Here is a 21,343-nt window from a genome sequence, read left to right as displayed (position 1 = left end):
AAAACATGAAAGTAAAGAAATACAGAAAACCACGTAATAGTAGAACCCAACAGCCATCTCAAGGTAAGTGTTAACAGAGCATTGGAGAGGGTAAGTTATTAACTCAAGTTTAAATTTCCTCAGAAAACATCAAGCACGTTTTATGTTTTACTTGAGTAGGTAAAAAAGTGATTGACTATGTATACTTACTGCAGCTTGACTGTATACATAAATCAGAGTTAAGCGTACAGCTTGGCATACATCATATCTGCTTTCAAACTTCTTAAAATCCTGTTGAGAAGACAGGACATTTACTTAAGAAGATAAATAACAGCGTAAGGTAGGCAGGCTCTATGTTAAGATACAGGCCAGGAGCCCTTACAGGATTTCAGTGCAGGAAGCCATCACTCATGGGTGCGGAAACTGAAGGAAAAGAAAAAGCTGAAATCTGGTCAGGAAGCAAGGAGGTAAATAGGAAGCCGTAGAAGTTGACATCCCAAGAAGAGGGAGGGTGACCAAAAGGAAGATCGGTGGTGGGAGTGTGCAAGACATACACGCCAAAGAGACAGGCGAGGCAGCCAGAGCTGAGCAATGCTGAGGCCCAGGCTGTGAGCGCATGGGGAGTGCTAGGAAGAGAGCCTGGCTTTTGCAGCTAGACCCCAGGAAGCCCTGCAGGCAGCAAAATAGCAAATCAGTACTTCAGGAAGATGAATCTGGCAGTGGCTTAGAGAAGACACCGGAGGCGCGGAGATTGGAGGAAGAGTTCGGTGAGGACAGAGTCCCGGGATCCTTGGGCTGGTGCTTTGCCAGCCGGAAACTTTTACGGCCCGCGGTGCCTTCTGCCTGAGTATTGCTTGAAGCCTGCGGGCTTATTCCGCCCACTCAACCCAGAAGCCTGGCTCAGCAGCTTGCGCTAGGAGCCCAGATCCCACACCCGACAAAGGCAAGCCAGAGGCAGAGCCAGGAAGGGTGCCTGGGCAAGTGACCAAGGGTCTGACCACTGTGCAGGCATTCTGGCTGCTGCAGAGGGGTGGGCAACTCCAGGCACTGACGCAGGTGCCGGTTCAGGGAGAGGCTACAGCTGGGCTAGATACACCATATTCGGCTACCACTGAAGGCACCCGTGTCTGAATGAGGGGAGCACGGTGGTGCCTGGCAGCTTGGAGATGCCAGGAACTGCAGAGCCCCAAAGAGGATGTCACGGCCCTGGCTTGGGGAGCCCCTCGGTCTGGGCTTTCTCTCCTTGTCACCAAGTCGTTAAAAGTTCTTTCAGTCCCACCCATCAGTGGGTCCCAAGTTCTCGTCCAGTGTCCGGGAAGAATGAAGTTCCCGGACATGTGGAGGGTGAACAAGGCAAGAGAAGAGCTTCAATGAGCAACAGAATAGCTGTCAGGAGACCTACAGTGGGTAGCTCCTTTCCACAGGCAAGTTGTGCCCAGGTCTCTGTAAATCCGGCTGAGTCGGGGGGTGGGCAGCAGAGAGGTGAATGGGCTTCAGAAGGGAGGAGGTGCATGCTGATTAGTGCATAGGCCAGCAGGAAAAGCACCAGAAGTTCTCACTTCCTGCCAGGGACCACACCTGGAACTGAGCCTGGCCCCCCTGCTTCGAGCAGTCCCTGGCTTGAAGGTGGGGCTTCACTGGGGATCTGACCCCTTCTGCCCAGGAGCCTGTCTGCCTCCTGCTACCATCAATTACGTTGTCCATAGATGCCCTGGCTGTTCCTCCTGAGGAGCGCCTGCAGGCCCGTCCCCCAGTCGCCCTCCGCCCCGGCTTGGCCTCCTTCCTGTGCTGGTCGGCACCTAAAATCCAGAGGGGCCCAAGGGGGCAGGTGGCTGGCATGTCAGCACCACCCTGAGTGTGCACACACGCAGCAGGATGGCGACAGCACCCGCGCTCAGCCTCAACTTTGCTCCAAAATCTGGGTGCCACCGGGAGTGAGAAGAGGCCAGACAGCAAGCGCAGGCTCTTCTGAGCAGTGGGGGCAGGGAGGGTTTCCCCAGCTGAGAGCACAGGGATGCCTGGGTCCGCAGCTGGCGGCTGCTCCCGGGAGGGCGGGGCTCCCGCCTGCCGTCTCAAGAGGGGGCGGGGCTACCACCCGCTCCGTGGCGCTCACAGTCCCTGCAGCTCCCACACTACAGCTGGCATCTTCACAATGACCATTGCAGATGGCCACTGCTGCCATCAAAAGGACTGGTAATCGAAGGGAGTTTATGGTTACCTGGTACCAGGCAATGGATTAAAACTATAAGGGAAAGCACAAGTGATGCTATTAGGTCACACTGAGATCCAGGCATTGATCTACATGATGTATATGTTTATGTTTTATATTTCTATGCTACATACGTTATATATTTAAATCATCTAATTCTTCTAGCGACTCTATAAAAGAGATGCTATTGGTGGTCTAATCTTCCAGAAAAGGAAACTGAGACTAGGGAAGTTGAGTGACTTGCCCCTGGTGACACAGCTAAGACCAGGTGGAAAGAGAATTCCGACCTAGGCTGACTGGTGCCAGATCCCTTGTCCTCACCACTACACACAACAGAGGTCGAGAAGAATGAAGACGCAGAATTTGGTGGCACCTGTCGAGTAAGTGCAGGGGTGAGGGACAAGCCAAGTTCATAAGCCTACGGGATGGAGGGTGCTAAGCCTCAAAGAACAAAGGGAGCCGGGCGTCACGGCTCACACCTGTAATCCCAGCACTTTAGGAGGCTGAGGCAAGAGAATTGCTTGAGGCCAAGAGTTTGTGACCAGCCTGCACATCATAGCAAGACACTGTCTCTACAAAAAATGTTAAAAATTAGCTGGCCGTGGTGGCATGTGCTTGTAATCCCAGCTACTCAGAAGTGATCAAAGATTGCTTGAGGCCAGGAGTTTGAGGCTGCAGTGAGCTGTGATCTCACCACTGCACTCCAGCTTGGGCGACGGGGTGGGACCCTGTCACTAAAACATTAATAAATAAATAAATAAATAAATAAATAAATAAATAATGGGTACTATGGGGACAAGAGTAACTTTAGTGAAAATATTACTCCTTCGTGTTACTTCTGACTGCCCCTGAGTCTGGGAACGCTGCCAGAGTGTCTAGACAATGTATTACTGTTTATGCTAGAATACCTGTTCTTTATAAACTTGCTGTTTATAATGAACTCTTGTTGTTGCAGACATCTTAGGCTGTGACACCATAGCTGCCTACACATTCCTTATATCTTGGGGTAAAAGCACACGTGCTCTGGAAGCAATGTGTAGGTGGCTATGGGTGCACAATTTCAGGGGGTTCATGAACTCCAGTTAAGACCTGCCCTAATTATACCATGTAAATAATTCAATAACAGCCAATTCTATAGTAGAAATTTTATTCCCATCCATAAAATATATCACTAAATAGCTGAAAAAGTTACATATTATTTTAAAACATAGATTTTTAAAAATGATAGTAGCTTCTCTTTAGCAAAAATGCTTTTGTTTTATGTATGTACAAGAATATACTATACTTCAGGTACCCAATTCACTCAAGCCGGCCAGAGAAGGCCCTGGATGCAAGTCGATGCTCCAGTAAAGTTCATTATCTGCTCCTCCTGCCTTGTGACAGGATGATTTGATTTTACAAAAGTCCCTTTGAAAACAAGAGTAAATGCAGACAGCTTCTAGAGAAAAGTCCAGCGAAGCAGCAGTTGATAACAGATTTTCTTTTAGTAATGAAATTAATCTTGTTTTTGTAATCTACAGCCTGTTAGGGATAGGTAGAGGGATGAAGTCCTTAAGACTAAATTGTTCCTCTATGAATCTTCCACCTGAGCCTGCGGAGAGAGTGGCCCCGAATCCATCTCTCTACTAAAAGGTCGCCTGTTTTGGTAGGTGTGAGGACGTTCTGAAACACAGCCATCCATGTTCTGATACATCTGAATGTGGGAAAGAGAGAGAACACTGATAACCATCTGGTGTAACATACATGTTATGCACCCATATTGCAAACTATTTAAACAATAAAGTGTTCTATATAGACAATTACTTTTTGTTTGATTAATTTTTTTGAGACAGGGTCTCACTCTGTCACCCAGACTGGAGTGCAGTGGCACAATCATAGCTCACCATGGTCTTGATTGTCTGAGTTTGGGCAATCCTCCCACCTTAACCTCCTAAGAAGCTGGGACCACAGTCATGCCACACCACATCCCACTAATTTTATGTTTTGTAAAGACAAGGTCTCACTATGTTGCCCAGGCTGGTCTCAAACTCCTGGGCTCAAGTGATCCCCCACCACCCCACCTCCCAAAGTACTGCGATTACAGATGTGAGCCACTGCACCTGGACTAGACCATCACTTTAAAAATGTTTTAATTGGCCAGGTACGGTGGCTCATGCCTGTAATCCCAGCACTTTGGGAGGCTGAGGCGCGTGGATCATTAGGTCAAGAGATCGAGACCATCCTAGTCAACATAGTGAAACCCCATCTCTACTAAAAATACAAAAAATTAGCTGGGCATGGTGGCGCATGCCTGTAATCTCAACTACTCAGGAGGCTGAGGCAGGAGAATTGCCTGAACCCAGGAGGCAGAGGTTTCGGTGAGCCGAGATCGTGCCATTGCACTCCAGCCTGGGTAACAAGAGCGAAACTCCATCTTAAAAAAAAAAAAAAGTTTTAGCCGGGCGCGGTGGCTCAAGCCTGTAATCCCAGCACTTTGGGAGGCCGAGGCGGGTGGATCATGAGGTCAAGAGATCGAGACCATCCCGGTCAACATAGTGAAACCCCGTCTCAACTAAAAATACAAAAAATTAGTTGGGCATGGTGGCACGTGCCTGTAATCCCAGCTACTCAGGAGGCTGAGGCAGGAGAATTGCCTGAACCCAGGAGGTGGAGGTTGCGGTGAGCCGAGATCGAGCCATTGCACTCCAGCCTGGGTAACAAGAGCAAAACTCCGTCTCAAAAAAAAAAAAAAGTTTTAATTGGTATATAATTAAAGATATATTAAATAGATATATATTAATTGGTATATAATTAAATAGATATTAAATATATATACATATTTTCAGGAAACGTGTAGACAATTGCTTTTATTATGCATAGGTCTCAAAGGATATTCCATATAACTAACAAAGCAATTTTGGTCCTTTTATTAATGGAGAAATCAAGTCATAGTCAAATATTTTCTTTCATTATTCAGTCTACTCCTAGATATAAAATGTCATTCTAGAAATCCTAAAGCCATGCAGAAAAATCATAAAAGAGAAAGGCCACAGAAAGAAATTTGTTCATTATGCAGTTAATACAAGGGACTGATTCTTGAGTTTTCCCTTGGGGGTTTCATGACTTTTAAATGTTTTTCTGAAATGAAAAGAAATTTATTTTCCTTTTCCAAACGTGAAGTTAACATACATTCATATAGATAATTTAAGAAATACGGAAAGAGGGCCGGGCGTACTGGCTCTTCTAATCTCAGCACTTTGGGAGGACGAGATGGGTGGATCACCTGAGGTCGAGAGTTCAAGACCAGCCTGACCAACGTGGAGAAACCCTGTCTCTAATAAATAAATAAATAAATAAATAAATAAATAAAGAGATATAGGAAAAAGGCTATCAGCCGGGTACGGTGGCTCACGCCAGGCTGAGGCAGATGGATCACGAGGTCAGATCAAGATTATCCTGGCCAACATGGTAAAACCCCGTCTCTACTAAAAACACAAAAATTAGCCAGGCATGGCGGTGCACCCCTGCAGTCCCAGCCACTCAGGAGGCTGAGGCAGAAGAATCGCTTGAACCTAGGAGGCAGAGGCTGCAGTGAGCCAAGATCACACTACTGCACTCCAGCCTGGGTGACAAAGTGAGACTCCGTCTCAAAAGAAAAAGGAAAAAAGAAAAAAGGCTACAAACCATGACAAGTAGCCACTGTTAGATAGCCTGCTATGCACACACAATTTTGTGTCTGTGGACTCAGGCTGTATATTCTATTTTAGATCCTTATTTTTGAATTATCAATATATTATTATTATACTGTTCGTAAGTTGCCTGTGTTACGTATTTACATTATTCACTAAGTATGGCCACATTTTTTTTTTTCATGGCAGCCTAGAGTTTCATAGTACTGATGCATCATCATTAACCTTTTGACCAACTGGTTATACAAAACAAACTGAAAAATGCACACTCGATCTAGTCTGACTTTGGGGTAAGCAGGAGAAGTGGAATTGCTGGATCAAGAAGGGTACACACTTGAACTGTGATACACAAGGCCAGGCTGTCTTGCAGAAAGGTTGTATTGACTTCTACTACTACCAATGGTGCCTGGGAACTCTGTATTTTCCAGAGCCTTCTGAACAGTGGGTATGTCAGCCTCTCACATCTCTTCCCTTTCGCTGAGCAAGAAGTTCTATCTCCTTAACTATTTCACTATCTGCAAAGTTGGGCCTTTTGCCTAGACTTAATGTCCATTTCATTTTCATTTTCAATAGCCTGCCTGCTTCCTTCTATAGACATAGAAGGCTATACAGGCTGGGCGGGGTGGCTCACGTCCATAATCCTTGCACTTTGGGACGCCAGGGCAGGAGGATTGCTTGAGGTCAAGAGTTCAAGACCAACCTAGCCAACATAGCGAGACCCTGTCTCTAAAAGAAAAAAATTTTCTAAAGGCAATACATGTTTTTATTAGTATTTGTTTGTAACAACTTTATGATTTAGGAATCACGCATTCTATTTAAATTTTATAGATTTGCTCCCTTCCCTCAGCACTTGCTAGTATCTACTTCTTTTTGTCTGTTGGTTTTTTTTTTTTTTTTTGACAGTTTTAGTGTGAACTGTCCAGACTGCCTCCTACACTTCACTTTTCTTTGTAGAAAATTGTGTGTGTGTCTGTGTGTGTGTCTGTGTGTGTGTGTGTGTGTGTGTGTGTGTATCCTTTCACCCAAAAATATATCCATTGTGAACTGGGGGTTGCACAATGACAGCTTTGCTTGTACCCTGAAGGATGAACAGTAGCTCTTTATTCATGCCGTTTGTGAAGCAGACAGAGCAGTTAGTTAGCATTTGTTGAAACTGTTGAATCCAAGTGTACATCTATACAGCTGAATTGCTAACCATCTCGAGAAGCTTTGTGTAGCACAAATACCAACGGCACTTCCAGTCCTCCACCTGAATTAACTAACATCTGCTTTTCATCCGTACTCACTGTCTAGAAGTTTCCAGAACCATCTCTGACACCTCAATCTCTCTCTACTCCCATAAGTAGTTACTGGGTATAGTTGTAATATATCACTCTTTTCCATTTCTTTTTTGGTTTTTGGGTTTGATTTTTTTTTTTTTTTTTTTTTTTTTTGAGACAGACTCTCACTCGGTTGACCAGGCTGAGTACAGTGGCACGATCTCAGCTCACAGCAACCTCTGCCTCCTGGGTTCAAGCAATTCTCTGCCTCAGCCTCTGGAGTAGCTGGGATTACAGGTGTGAGCCACTGCACCTTCCTATTTCTTTAAGTGATTTTTATTTCCCTTGTTGTTGTTGTTGTTGAGACAGAGTCTCACTCTGTCACCCAGGCTGGAGTGCTGTGGCATGATCTCAGCTCCCTGAAACCTGTGCCTCCCAGGTTCAAGCAATTCTTGTGCCTCAGCCTCCCAAGTAGCTGGGACTACAGGTGCGCACCATCACACCAGTTAATTACTGTATTTTTTTAATGGACACAGTGTTCTGTTTTTCTTAGGTGTATTCTCCTTTTCATCTGAATGTTATGTATTTGGGCTTTTTCTTTTTCAAGACAGAGTCTTGCTCTGTCACTCAGGCTGGAGTATAGTAGTGCAATCACAGCTCACTGCAGCCTCAACCTCCTAGGCAGAAGTGATTATCTTGCCTCTCAGCCTCTGAGTAGCTGAGACTACTGGTGTGCACCATCACACATGGTTAACTTTTTTTTTTTTTTTTGAGTCGGAGTTTCACTCTTGTTACCCAGGCTGGAGTGCAATGGCGCGATCTCGGCTCACCGCAACCTCCGCCTCCTGGGTTCAGGCAATTCTCCTGCCTCAGCCTCCTGAGTAGCTGGGATTACAGGCACACGCCACCATGCCCAGCTAATTTTTTGTATTTTTAGTAGAGACGGGGTTTCACCATGTTGACCAGGATGGTCTCGATCTGTTGACCTCGTGATCCACCCACCTCGGCCTCCCAAAGTGCTGGGATTACAGGCTTGAGCCACCGCGCCCGGCAACTTTTTTTTTTTTTTTTGAGATAGAGTCTCCCTCCGTCGCCGAGGCTGAAGTGCAGCGGCACAATCTCAGCTCACTGCCACCTCTGCCTCCTGGATTTGACTGATTCTCCTGCTTCAGCCTCCCAAGTAGCTGGAATTACAAACACCCACCACCATGCATGGCTACTTTTTGTATTTTTAGTAGAGACGGGGTTTCACTGTGTTGGCCAGGCAGATCTGGAACTCCTGACCTCAGGTAATCCACCCACCTCAGCCTCCCAAAGTGCTGGGGTTACAGGTGTGCAGCACCCGGCTGCAAAAGAGAATTTTTAAAAAGTTACTCAGGAAGCTGAGGTGGGAAGATCACTTGACTCCAGGAGTTTGAGGCTGCAGTGAGCTATAATCATGTAACTGCATTACAGCCAGGGTGACAGAGCAAGAACCTGTCTCAAAAAAAATAGGTGGGGGGGGGGGGAGAAAGATTAGTTATTGATTTTCATTTTTCTTTGTTTTCTTTTTTTTTTTCTTTTTTCTTTTTGAGACAGAGTCTCACTCTGTCACCAGGTGCCAGGCTGGAGTGCAGTGGTGCGACCTCGGCTCACTGCAACCTCCGCCTCCTGGGTTGAAGCAATTCTCCTGCCTCAGCCTCCGGAGTAGCTGGGACCACAGGCATGTGCCACCATGCCCAGCTAATTTTTTTGTGTTTTTAATAGAGATGGAGTTTCACCATGTTGGCCAGGATGGTCTCGATCTCTTAACCTTGTGATCCTCCCACCTCGGCCTCCCAAAGTGCTGGGATTACAGGCATGAGCCACCGTGCCCAGCCCCTTTGTTTTCTAATCAATGAATTTAGAATTATGGATTTGGGTAACTCTCACAGGTTTTAATAGGCAATATCCATTTATATTTCTTGTCCCTCTTTCCCCTTCTTCTTAAGCAAAGAATTCCTTAAGAAGCATGATTTTTACCTTTTTTTTTTTTTTTTTTTTTTTTTTTTTGAGACAGAGTTTCGCCCTTGTCTCCCAGGCTGGAGTGCAATGGTGCAGTCTCGGCTCACCGCAACATCCACCTCTCGGGTTCAAGCAATTCTCATGCCTCAGCCTCCCAAGTAGCTGGGATTACAGGTGCCCACCATGACACCTGGCTAATTTTTGTATTTTTAGTAAAGACAGGGTTTCACCATGTTGGCCAGGCTGGTCTGGAACTCCTGACCTTAGGTGATCTTCCCCCCTCTGCCTCCCAAAGTGCTAGGATTACAGGCATGAGTCACTGTACCCAGCCGATTTATAATTTTTGGTATATAAATTTGGGGGCTTCTTTCAGTTGGGTGATTTTTTATTACATTGTACTGAGGTTAGTGAATGTGGCATTCAATAACAATATATAATAACAATTTTATTTATTCTGAGATTCTCTTTCCTAAGTAGGCTCACTGATTCTTGCCATTTTGTGTTTTATTTTTGTATTTTCTTTATTTTTTTAAAGACAGGGTTTCGCCATGTTGGCCAGGCTGGTCTTGAACTCCTGAGCTCAATCGATGCTTGTGCCTCAGCCTCCCAAAGTGCTGGAATTATGTGTCAGCCACCACGCCTGGTCTCACTTCTCATTTTAAAAAATACCACCACATTTCCTCTGATTTATGGGGGCGAGTAGGAGAGGGGAGATGATGTTAGTTCAGATGCCTTTTCTGAAACAGAAGCCCCTGCCTGGTGCGCTCCCCCAGCGTGCCCATCCCTGCTGCTACCATCCCCTCTCAACTGATGTCCTGACATCTCATCTTCTGCCTCGCTTTTCCAAACTTCCTTTCATGCTCTTTTCCTTCCTTGTTCGAGAAATGTTTGCAGAGCGCCTTCTATCTGCTAAGCATCATGCTAGCCACAGGGTCTGTAACAACGAACCAAACAGATGTGGTCTCCAGCTTGCTTTCATACTGACTTCACTCATTTATTTAATATCACAGGCCAAGAACTATCTCCATGGGGTGTAAAGATGAACAGGAAAGAATCTTTGCCCTGACTAATGGAGTATAGTGACGACAGAGAGGGAAGCATAAAATCATCAGACACTAGGATTGAGTCTCACCTGGGGTTATATCTGGAAGTTATGGGAATTCAGAAGAAGGAGCCTGAAATCTGACTAGGGAAACTGAGGGAAGCTTTGCAGAGCACAGAATATTTGATCCGGTTCTTTTTTTTTTTTTTTTAATATATTTTATGTTTTCCATTCTGCTGGGGTTTTTTGTTTTTGTTTTTGTTTTTTAAGACTTCCAACTCACACTCCATGCCACTCTCTTAAAGGCAGATTGCTAATCTTTTTTTTTTTTTTTTTTTTTTTTTGAGATGGTCTTACTCTGTCACCTAGGCTGGAGTGCAATGGCTGGATCTTGGCTCACTGCAACTTTTACCTCCCGGATTCAAGCGATTCTCCTGTCTCAGTCTCCCAAGTAGCTGGGATTACAGGTGCCTGCCACCATGCCGCTAATTTTTGTATTTTCAGTAGTCATGGGGTTTCACCATGTTGGTCAGGCTGGTCTCGAACTCCTAACCTCAGGTGATCCACCTGTCTCGGCCTCCCAAAGTGCTGGGATTACAGGCATGAGCCACAGCACCCTTTGACCTGGTTCTTAAAGATTGAAGCATGTTTCTCCATCCTAAAAATCTTCATCAGTTCACCATTGTCTAACTGCCTAGGTATGTAATCGTGTAATCAGTGATTTCCCTGATCTAACCCCGTTGTGCTGAGGTTAGACATAAAACATTAACCAATGTTTTCTCCATGTATTTCTCACTCCTTCTCCCTGGTTCTCTGAGAGTCCTTTTCTTTCCCTAGTTCTTGATGCAGAAACAAAGATTCTGGCCAGGGACGGTGGCTCACACCTGTAATCCAGCACATTGAGGCCGAGGTGGGTGGATCACTTGAGCTCAGGAGTTCGAGGCCAGCCTGGCAAACATGGTGAAATCCCATCTCTACTAAAAATACATTAGCTGGGTGTGGTGGTGGGTGCCTGTAATCCCAGCTACTTGGGAGGCAGAGGCACGAGAATTGCTTGAACCCGGGAGGCGGAGGTTGCAGTAAGCCAAGATCACACCACTGCATTCCAGCCTGGGTGACGGAGTGAGACTCTGTCTCAAAAAAAATAAATTAAAAAGAAAAGAAACAAAGATTCTACAAAGGTATTCACAGATGTACCAGGGAAGATCACCCTGGGGAAGGTGACAAGGCCAGTTTTTTAACCAAGGGACTAGATAGGATTGTGCAGAGTGGGCAGGACTGCCTGCGTGGCTGTGTGGGTTGTGTTTTGCACCAACCGAAGTGTGCTTTGCACCAACCGAAGCAGCTGAGACCCACTTCAAGCTCCCCTCGTTCAGACTGGCTCAGACTAGGGCAGGCTGCAGGAGCCGTGAGTAAGGGCTCCTCTTTGTATTCCTCCCATCCAGAGGGGAGCCTTCCTTCTTTCTTTTCCTCCCTTCCTCCCTCCCTCCCTTCCTTTTTCGTTTTTCTTTCTCTTTCTTTTCTTTCCTTTTTTCCTTCTTTCTTTTCTTTCCTTCTTTTTCTTCTTTCTTTTCTTCTTTCTCTTTTTCTTTCTCTATCTTTCTCTTTTCCTCTTTCTCTCTCTCTTTCTTTCCCTCTTTCTCTCTTTGTCTCTTTTTCTTTCTTTCTTTCTTACTCTTTTTTTTTGAGAAAGAGTTTTCCTGTGTCACCCAGGCTGGAGTGTAGTGGTGCCACCTCAGCTCACTGCAACCTCCACCTTCCAGGTTCAAGCAATTCTCCTGCCTCAGCCTCCAAAGTAGCTGGGACTACAGGAATGCACCACCACGCCTGGCTAATTTTTTGTTTTTAGTAGAGATGGGGTTTCGCCATGTTGGCCAGCCTGGTCTGAAACTCCTGACCCCAAGTGATCCGCTCACCTCAGCCTCCCAAAGTGCTGGGATTACAAGTGTGAGCCACCATACCTGGCCATGGGGATCTGTTTTCTAATCTGCTTAAAGGAGCTATCATTTTCTCTGGGTGCTTCTGACACTGGTCACCTAGGGTCAGGAAAGAGTGGAAGGGATTGGGAGAAAAAAACTGGTGAACTGTCTGTCCCAAAGACAGACTTCATTTTCTTTCAAACTGTTAATTCCCTCAACTAATTAACCATGCCTGGATATGTTGCCATTCAACAGTTCCTGATACCTGACAGGTCCCCTGAACAGAAGGAAGGAGATCCGGATATCCTGTGGGTATGGGGACATGAAAAGAGAAGCTCAAACCAAGACCCACATGGTCCTGAATCCTCCGTCCTGGCAACACGGCCTTCACACTTGTGTTTTCCCCTCTCTTCCCGCATTCTCCCTGTATATTAGGTACAGCCATTTACTTGCCACTCCACATTCTCAACTTTGGACTTTTATTTACATGATTCATTCATCCTGGAATATGCTGCTCACCTTCCACTCTCCAGCAGCCAAGATGCTACTTAGTCCTCACATCCAGCTCAAATAAGATCAGTACAAATCCACGCCCAACTATGCAATGAATAACATCAACCACTCCTCTCTTAGCTGGACATGGTGGCTCATGCCTGTAATCCCAGCCCTTTGGAAGGCTGAGGCAGGTGAACCACTTGAGCTCAGGAGTTTGAGAACAGCCTGGGCAACATAGTGAAAGCCCGTCTCTATCAAAAATACAAAAAAATAGCTGGGCCTGGTGGTGTGCACCTGTGGTCCCAGCTACTTGGAAGGCTGAAGTGGGAGGATTGCTTGAGCCCACAGTACAGAGGCTGCAGTGAGCTGAGACCATGCCACTGCACTCCAGCCTGGATGACAGAGCAAGACCCTGTCTCAAAAAAAATGGGGATAGAAAGATACACATATACATATATACTCTTTCTTTGCCAGCTCACTTTCTGCTTCGTTCTATAAGTCTTACTTCAGTTTACCTTACAGTGTCGGTAACTGTTTATAGGTGTCCGTGCAATAGGCTATGAGTCTGTTGGGGACTTTCCATTTCCTTCAACCTTTTAACCTAATTCTCTGACAATAACCAACTTTCTATGTAATTTTCAAAGAAATCACAGCGGGAGGTAAGGACACACTATCTATCCAGGTCTATGTAGACAATATAGAACTGAAAATGGACTCTTAACAATTTAGGAATGAGGACAGATAACCCATTTAAAACTCAGATTCATATTTAACTAGCATTTTATTGAGTAAATACTAAGTGCCCAGTATGTGCGAGCTCTTTTCACTTATATCACCTTATTTACTCGTGACAAGTCCGGGAGGTAAGATTTGTCAATTACATATTTCAGGTAAAGAAACTGAGACGGAGACTCCCCAAAAGATTAAGTGACTTGTCAAGTGAATGATGGAGCCAAGATTCGAACCTTGGTATTGGGAGCTCAAGGTTCTCTCCTTTATTTACTTCGTCTGGAAATGACTCTTTTCACTACACCGGGTGGTGGTGTTGATGGGGAAAGGATTAGCAAAGAAATTCCAAGTTCCCAAAACTCAAAGATAATCTAACTTAACAACCCATTTTACAGGTGAGAACACTGAAGCTCAGAGAAGTAGTGATTTGCCATAATGGACACAACTGGGAGGCAGAGTGGTAGAGCTGGTATTCAGCCCTCGGAACTCCAGCACAGTGCTGTTTCCCTGCTACCATACAGCGTGATTAGGTCACGAGATTTTTCCACACTCATGCTTCCTAAGAAAGGGCTAGTGGCTTCTGGAGGCCAGGGATTATTTTTATTTAGTTGTTGGGTTTTTTTTTTGTTTGTTTGTTTATTTGTTTTTAGACAGAGTCTCACTCTGTTGCCCAGGCTGGAGTGTAGTGGCACAATCTCAGCTCACTGCAACCTCTGCCTCCTGGGTTCAAGTGATTCTCCTCCCTCAGCCTCCTGAGTAGCCTGGGACTACAGGTGTGCGCCACCACACCTGGCTAATTTTTGTATTTTTAGTGCAGACGGGGTTTCACCATGTTGGCCAGGCTGGTCTCAAACTCCTGACCTTGTGATCCGCCCGCCTCAGCCTCCCATGTGCTGGGATTACAGGCGAGAGCCAACATGCCAGGCCTATTTTTATTTAGTTTTATTGAGTTGTCTACTTCACTGCACTTAGGAGCTTTTAATTTATTAATCATTTAGCTGAAATCAGGGAAGGTTTTCTTTTCCTAAAAACTTTTCTTTTGAGACAAAGTGTCGCTCTCTCGTCCAGGCTGGAGTGCAGTGGCACGGTCTCAGCTCACTACAACCTCTGGCTCTGGGTTTAAGCAATTCTCCTGCCTTAGCCTCCCTAGTAGCTAGGATTATAGACACCTGCCACTTTGTCCAGCTAATTTTTGAATTTTTAGTAAAGACGGGGTTTCACCATCTTGGCCAGGCTGGTCTTGAACTCCTGACCTTGTGATCCACTCGCCTCGGCCTCCCAAAGTGCTGGGATTACAAGCGTGAGCCACGGTGACCAGCCTAAAAACATTTTTATCAATAAATATGTCTTAGGGAAGGCACACTGGCTCATGCCACTGTGATCCCAGCACTTTGGGAGGCTGAGGTGGGAGAATGGCTTGAGCCCAGGAGTTCAAGACCAGCCTGGGCAATACAATGATGCCCTATCTCTACAAAAAATTTAAAAATTAGCCTGGTGTGGCAGTGCTTTCCCGTGGTCCCACCTACTCAGGAGGCTGTGGCTGGAGAATTGCTTGAGCTTGGGAGGTTGAGGCTGCAGTGAGCCATGATCACACCACACACTCTAGACTGGGCCACAGAGTGAGACCCTGTCTAAATAAATAAATAAAGTCTTACCCCATACAACTTTGAAAAGACAACCAAGAAAAACCACAATGAGAAAGATAACTTGGTACCTTTGGTTCTCAGGAAGTCAGCAACAAGTGTTTTAATTTACCAATTTCCTTTATAAAGCTTTATAAAGTCCTGGCTACTACATACCGCTTCTTCTGCATCTGCCAGCTGACATCCTAAAAATGAAGTCAAATTAGGGAAGGATGGCCGTTTCCTTGAGTCAAAAGCCCAGCAGGATTGCATTATAAAGTATCTATAAAAGCAATAAAACAGGGAACGAGATGAAGAAGTCTGAATGAAGCAAAATGGATCATTTTCCATAAAATAAAGCACCATTTATTTCAGTAGAGCTACGTATTTACAGCATGTTTTTTTGTTTTGTTTTGTTTTGTTTTGCTTTTGTGTGGCAAGTCCTCTACCATATTTTGAATTCGTATCAGAAAGGAGAAATCAGATGATGGGCAGAAATGCATTTAAAGAAATGTGATGTACTGGATGAAATCGAATCACGTTCATGGATCCCTCAAGCAAAGGAATTAAAACCTGGAAGCAGTTGCCTCTGAGAACAGGAAAGGTTCAGCTTTGTTCAGAAACTCTCAAAACAAAAAGGAAGAGTTTCTTTTTCTTTTTAAAATGGAATCAGACAGCCGGATGTGGTGGCTCACACATGTAATCCCAGCAGTTCAGAAGGCTGAGGCAGGAGGATTGCTTGAAGCCAGGAGTTTGAGATCAACCTGGCCAACACAGCAAGACCCCACCTCTATTTTAGAAAAAGGAATCATGTAAACTTTGCATTAGGAATTTTGACTATTTTTGGTCATACATTTGGAAGTAGACAGACTAAATTTCTGATTTCAATCAAATTACAGTCTGAATTTGAACTTACATTTCTTCCGTAGCATAAAATGGCTGATCCATCTTAAATCCATTTCGAATCAGTCTGTAGAAGTTAGCATCAACCGGAATGCCAGGGTAAGGATTCACACCTGAGGAAAACATTAGCCAAGTGTAGCCATTCATCCATTTCTTCATTTGTTTATTGATTCATTCAATTAACAAACATATATTGAGAGCTGCTATGTGCCAGACACTATTGCAGTCACATGGGCTACAGCTGGGAAAAAGAAGTCACAGCTTACGCTCTCAAGCAGGTTATAAACCAGTGAGGAAGACAGACCAAAGGACACCAGGAAATAAACATAAAGTCACAGGCTGCAATACCAGAAAGACCCATCAGTGTTGGATGGGGCAGCGGGGGGGTGGGGGAAGGAGGGGTGTCACCAAGAGAGCAGAGCATGCAAAGCCCAGAGCCAAGGGAGGCCGGCAGTGCCCCAACATACCAAGTGAGAAGATTTCCCAGAGTAATATTCCATATGACCAGACATCACTCTTAATGGTATAGATCCCTTCAAATAGGCTTTCAGGGGCCATCCATTTTACAGGCAGACGGGCCTGTGGAAAACCCAGAGGAGATAAGATGGTGAATTTTCCACATACAGACATGGCTTCTTTTATCTTGTGTTAAGATGAAATGCAGGCTGGGCGAGGTGGCTTACACCTATAATCCCAGCACTTTGGGAGGCCGAGGCAGGTGGATCACGAGGTCAAGAGATTGAGACCATCCTGATTAACACGGTGAAACCCTGTCTCTACTAAAAATACAAAAATTAACTGGGCATGGTGGCACAAACCTGTAGTCCCAGCTACTCAGGAGGCTGAGGCAGGAGAATTGCTTGAACCCAGGAGGCAGAGGTTGTGGTGAGCCGAGATCACGCCATTGCACCCCAGCCTGGGTAACTAGAGCAAAACTCCGTCTCAAAAAAAAAAAAAAAGATGAAATGCATCATCTTCCTAAGGCCACATTTAATGCCTTATTGAGAAAATCACATGAAAATCACATTCCTCAAGTGGAAGATTTTCACTTTCAAATTAACATTCTAGTAAAAGTAGATGAAAACACATAGGGCATATTTCTTTACAACTCCTCTTGAACAAAGGCTTGTGCTTGGAATGAATAAGTTTAACTTTCCATCTGTCCAATGGAAAGATGTACTTTCCATTAAGGAACGCCATTCAGTTGCCTAGAGGCAAGTGGATAGTGGATACTAGTGAATTAATGAGATCTTCTGTTTTTTTTGTTTTTAATTTTTTTTTCTTTTTTTTTTCTTTTTTTTAATAAGACGGGGTTTCACCATGTTGGTCAGGCTGGTCTTGAACCCCCAACCTCAGGTGATCCGCCCACCTTGGCCTCCAAAGTGCTTGGATTACAAGCATGAGCCACCATGCCTGGCCGAGATCTTCTGTTAAAGCCTTTCTTGGGGCCGGGTGAGGTGGCTCACACCTGTAATGCGAGCAACAGGGGAGGCCAAGATGGGCAGATCACGAGGTCAAGAGATCGAGACCATCCTGGCCAACATGGTGAAGCCCTGTCTCTACTAAAAAATACAAAAATTAGCTGGGCATGGTGGCACGTGCCTGTTGTCCCAGCTACTAGGGAGGCTGAGGCAGGAGAATTGCTTGAACCAAGGAGGTGGAGATTGCAGTGAGCCAAGATTGCACCACTGTACTCCAGCCTGGCACCTGGTGACAGAGCAAGACACTGTCTCAAAAAAAAAGCATTTCTTGGAAGACTTTTAGTGGAAATGACGTCTGCAAGAATGTCGGGAAGGGAGCCCACATCATCACTTGCAGAAATGATACCAGTCTGGCTTCTGTGGCTTTAATAATTTCCACTAGCATGAAAGGGGATTTTGACTTAGTATAGTCTCAGATTAGAATCAAGACACAAGATGGGTAGGTGACCAGGGCAGAGCTTCACATTGATTTTCTTTTTCATGAGTTGGGGAGCCCTTCACAACACATGTTTAATCAGCACATGCTTAATCTGACAAGTAAACCCTCTTTTAAATCCTATGCAAACTGATGAGCTAGTGATTCAAGCAGGCTAGTCTGGTTAATTTGATTAATTAAAGAAATTAATTGTGGTTCCAGATGGAATTCACTTTCCCACATAAGAGACAACCAGCTGGTAGGGTAGAAACTGAATGACCACATATGCACAGTCTATGATGACTAGGAGCAGATCATAAATCAACTAAGATGATTATTTGATTCTAGTGGGAATAGAGTTTAATTTGACTTTTCACATATACTAGATGTTTACCCTGGACAAGGTGCTTTCATGTTGGTTTTATTGGTTTTTTCCCATATCAACGCTATGAGGTAAGTGCATAACCCTCACAGGAAACACTATAACATGGTGGTTAGCACAGACTCGGGGCTCAGACTATTCATGTTCAAGTCCACATGCTGTGTAACCATGAGCAAGTTACTTTTCTGTGCCTCAGTTTCCAAGTGGGTACTCTGAGGAATAAATGAATTAATGTGCCCAAGGCACTTAGATGCTTAACACACAGTAAGCACTATATCAGCATTTAATATTATTATTATTATTATTATTATGATTTCACAACTAGGGAATTCCTTTTTGGGACAGGGTCTCATTCTGTTGCCCAGGCTGGAGTGCAGTGGCATAATCACAGCTGACTGCAGCCTCAACCTCCTGGGCTCAAGTGATCCTTCCACTTCAGCCTCCCAAGTAGCTGAGCAGATGGTTCACTTGAGCCCAGGTGGGTGCCACCACACCCCGCTAGTTTTTTATTTTTTATAGAGACAGTGAGTGTCTCACCATGTTGCACAGGCTGGTCTTGAACTCCTGGGCTCAAGCAATCCTCCCACTTTGGCCTCTCAAAGTGCCTGGGATTAAAGGTGTGAGCCACCAGCACCCAGACAGGTGTTGGTAATTCTTTAAAAACACACTTTTTCAACTACACAATTTTGTCATCCATTGCTCCTAATAGTTATTTTGTAAACATATCTGTCCTTAGTTTTTTATTAACAAGTCAATTCACTTGCTGTTTGTTTGTTATGAGACAGAGTGTTGCTCTGTTGCCCAGACTGGAGTGCAATGGCGTGATCTTGGCTCATTGTAACCTTTGCCTCCCAGGTTCAAGCGATTCTCCTGCCTCAGCCTCCTGAGTAGCTGGGATTACAGGCAAGCACCACCACACCTTAATTTTTGTATTTTTAGTAGAGATGGGGTTTCACTATGTTGGTCAGGCTGGTCTTGAACTCCTGACCTCAAGATCTGCCCGCCTTGGCCTCCCAAAGTGCTGGGATTACAGGTGTGAGCCACCGTGCCCAGCCAATTCACTCTTGTTTTAGGTCTTCCTAACAGTAGAAGGATGACAAATATTCATTAATTCATATTTAAGTATTTAGCTTTAACATTTTGCATGTATTTATATGTTGTATATTTGTTTAAATGCTTTATTGTAACATTAACTTTTCACATAATTGAAAACATAACTCAATAATCACTTTATAGCTAAGTAACTGAACTATGTGCAAGTACTAAGATTCTGGGCTTTTAAAAGTAAGGATTGCACTCAAAGGCCCCTATCCAATCTACTCTGACTAGCTAGCCCAAGGACAGATGTGATGCTATTTTGCTCAGCTTTTATTATAGATGGAAGATTCACTGAAGCTGCAGAAAAACCTTTTAAGCATAAGTAAGCAAACTGCTGTGAGGGTTTTTTGATGTTACCATAAATCAAAAATGCACCACAGTGAGTGCAGATGTTTACCATGATAAAACAAAAAATAGCAGCATAAAAATAAGTAGGAAATGGCAGCCTCACATTGCCCCTGACAACATAGTTGGAATCATTCATGATGTCTCGAGCCAATCCAAAGTCACAGATCTTCACCACTTTCCCGTGGGTGACAAGCACGTTCCTGGCGGCCAGGTCTCTGTGAATACACTGTCAAGAATGACACCAGAGTGTTATTTACTGTGATGTATATTATCCTGGAGTGCGAGCTTTCTTCTAGGCTCAAGTTCAATAAGATGGAAGGTCTCTTATCTTCAGTGGGCCGTGGGCGGTCATGATGATGTGTAGCAAACAAAGGGAACACAGGTGACCCAATTCTGCACCTATGGTGGCTGTGGTTATTTGTGCTCCTTCTGAAGCATCCCCAAGGGCCAAAGAGGAGTGGATCTTTTGCAGATCCCGGGCATAAGTAAGAGGCTCCCCAACAGGGCTCACCCCCCGCCCCCGAGCCTGCAGAGGGAATCTCAGAGGCTGTCCTCCAGCACTCTTATTGTGGGTGTGAGAAATAGCAACTCTCTTCTGACTGGAAAAGCACTTTAGGAATAAAATGGAGTCATATCGAAGGAAATAGTCAATTACAAAAAGCTAAAAATGAGTTTGGAGAGGTTTACTGAAGAGGAATTAGAAGGAGTCCCTGAGCTGAGAGATGTCGGGACGTTAATCCAAGTGGTCTGGCAAGAAAATGGATTTTACAGCCGGGCGCGGTGGCTCACGCCTGTAATCCCAGCACTTTGGGAGGCTGAGGCAGGTGGATCACCTGAGGTCAGGAGTTCAAGACCAGCCTGGCCATCACAGTGAAACCCCACCTTTTTAAAAAAAAAAAAAAGAAAGAAAGAAAGAAAATGAATTTTACAAAGAAAGATCGGAAGGGGAGCAGGGCAGTAGCAGCAAAGGTTCAGTGAACACTCTTTCATCTTTAAAAAATAAAAGAAAAGATAAATAAAAATAGTAAATAAACAAATGAAACACGAACAGCCCAGTGCCACAGCCCCTCTAGAGCTCCCTCCTCCATACCCAGTTTTTTCAGCGCCATCTACTTGCACTTTGCCCACTTGACCCCAGCTCTGCAACCTGCCTCCTCCTCCTGCCTGTGTGCCCAAGCTGCTCTGGCCAAGGCCCGCAATGACTGGCACAGCACCCAGTCCGGATCTGACAGGACCTCTCTGTGGTGTCTGGTGTTGTTGGCCAGCCCCTCCTGCTTCTGCTCTTTCCTTCTGGGCACACTGCACACGGCTCACTCCTGCTTTCTTCCCACTGCTCTGCCTGCTCCCGTCTCCCTCAGGGGCTTTGTGCATAAGCCTGTTCTCATGGCTGAGGGCTGCATCCTTGCATCCCACACTCTCATTCAAGCCATTTCATCCAAACCTAGGGATGCAACTACCCTCACCCACATCCCTATTTCCAACCCAAACATTTCTCCCGAGCTTCAGACAGGAGTGTCCAGGTGTCTGCTAGACCAAGCCCTACTTGGTTGCCCCAGGCATGCACCTCACATTCAGTATGTCCAACTCATTACCTTTATCCAAAAAGAACTCCTGATTCCATGCTCCCTATCCTATCTCACAGTCCCTGCTGGTTTTCCTTTTCCTTCAAAAATCTCCATCAGTCTGAGCATGAAGCACGTGCTCCTTCAGAAAGCCTCTTCCACTCCATCTCCCCCTCCCCCAACCAGGTCTCTGGGAACCCTCCTCTGGGTTCCCAGAACTTACTTCAATCACAGCACTTCTTTTTTTTT

General features: G+C 45.1%; 1 protein-coding gene across 7 annotated transcripts in view; it reads right to left on the bottom strand.

Annotated features, from left to right (window-relative positions):
- Positions 1-2,978: 2,978 nt before the first annotated feature.
- FLT3 (fms related receptor tyrosine kinase 3) overlaps positions 2,979-21,343 on the bottom strand; it is a 133,582-nt gene continuing 115,217 nt past the window's right edge. For 6 of the 7 annotated variants that reach the window (XM_074387905.1, XM_074387907.1, XM_074387906.1 and 3 more), the window contains 5 exons: positions 19,636-19,758; positions 16,276-16,387; positions 15,822-15,921; positions 15,083-15,188; positions 3,332-3,881 (listed from right to left, as the gene is read on the bottom strand). In XM_074387905.1, coding sequence (XP_074244006.1) covers positions 3,759-3,881; positions 15,083-15,188; positions 15,822-15,921; positions 16,276-16,387; positions 19,636-19,758 — 564 coding nt within the window. In that variant the 3' untranslated portion in view covers positions 3,332-3,758. Of the gene's footprint in view, positions 3,882-15,082; positions 15,189-15,821; positions 15,922-16,275; positions 16,388-19,635; positions 19,759-21,343 lie in introns of all 7 variants that reach the window. The other variant, XM_039473441.2, reaches the window with a different exon arrangement.

This window comes from Saimiri boliviensis, chromosome 16, assembly GCF_048565385.1.
Source record: "Saimiri boliviensis isolate mSaiBol1 chromosome 16, mSaiBol1.pri, whole genome shotgun sequence".
Lineage (NCBI taxonomy): Eukaryota > Metazoa > Chordata > Mammalia > Primates > Cebidae > Saimiri > Saimiri boliviensis.
This window is presented reverse-complemented; position numbering and strand designations above follow the sequence as displayed.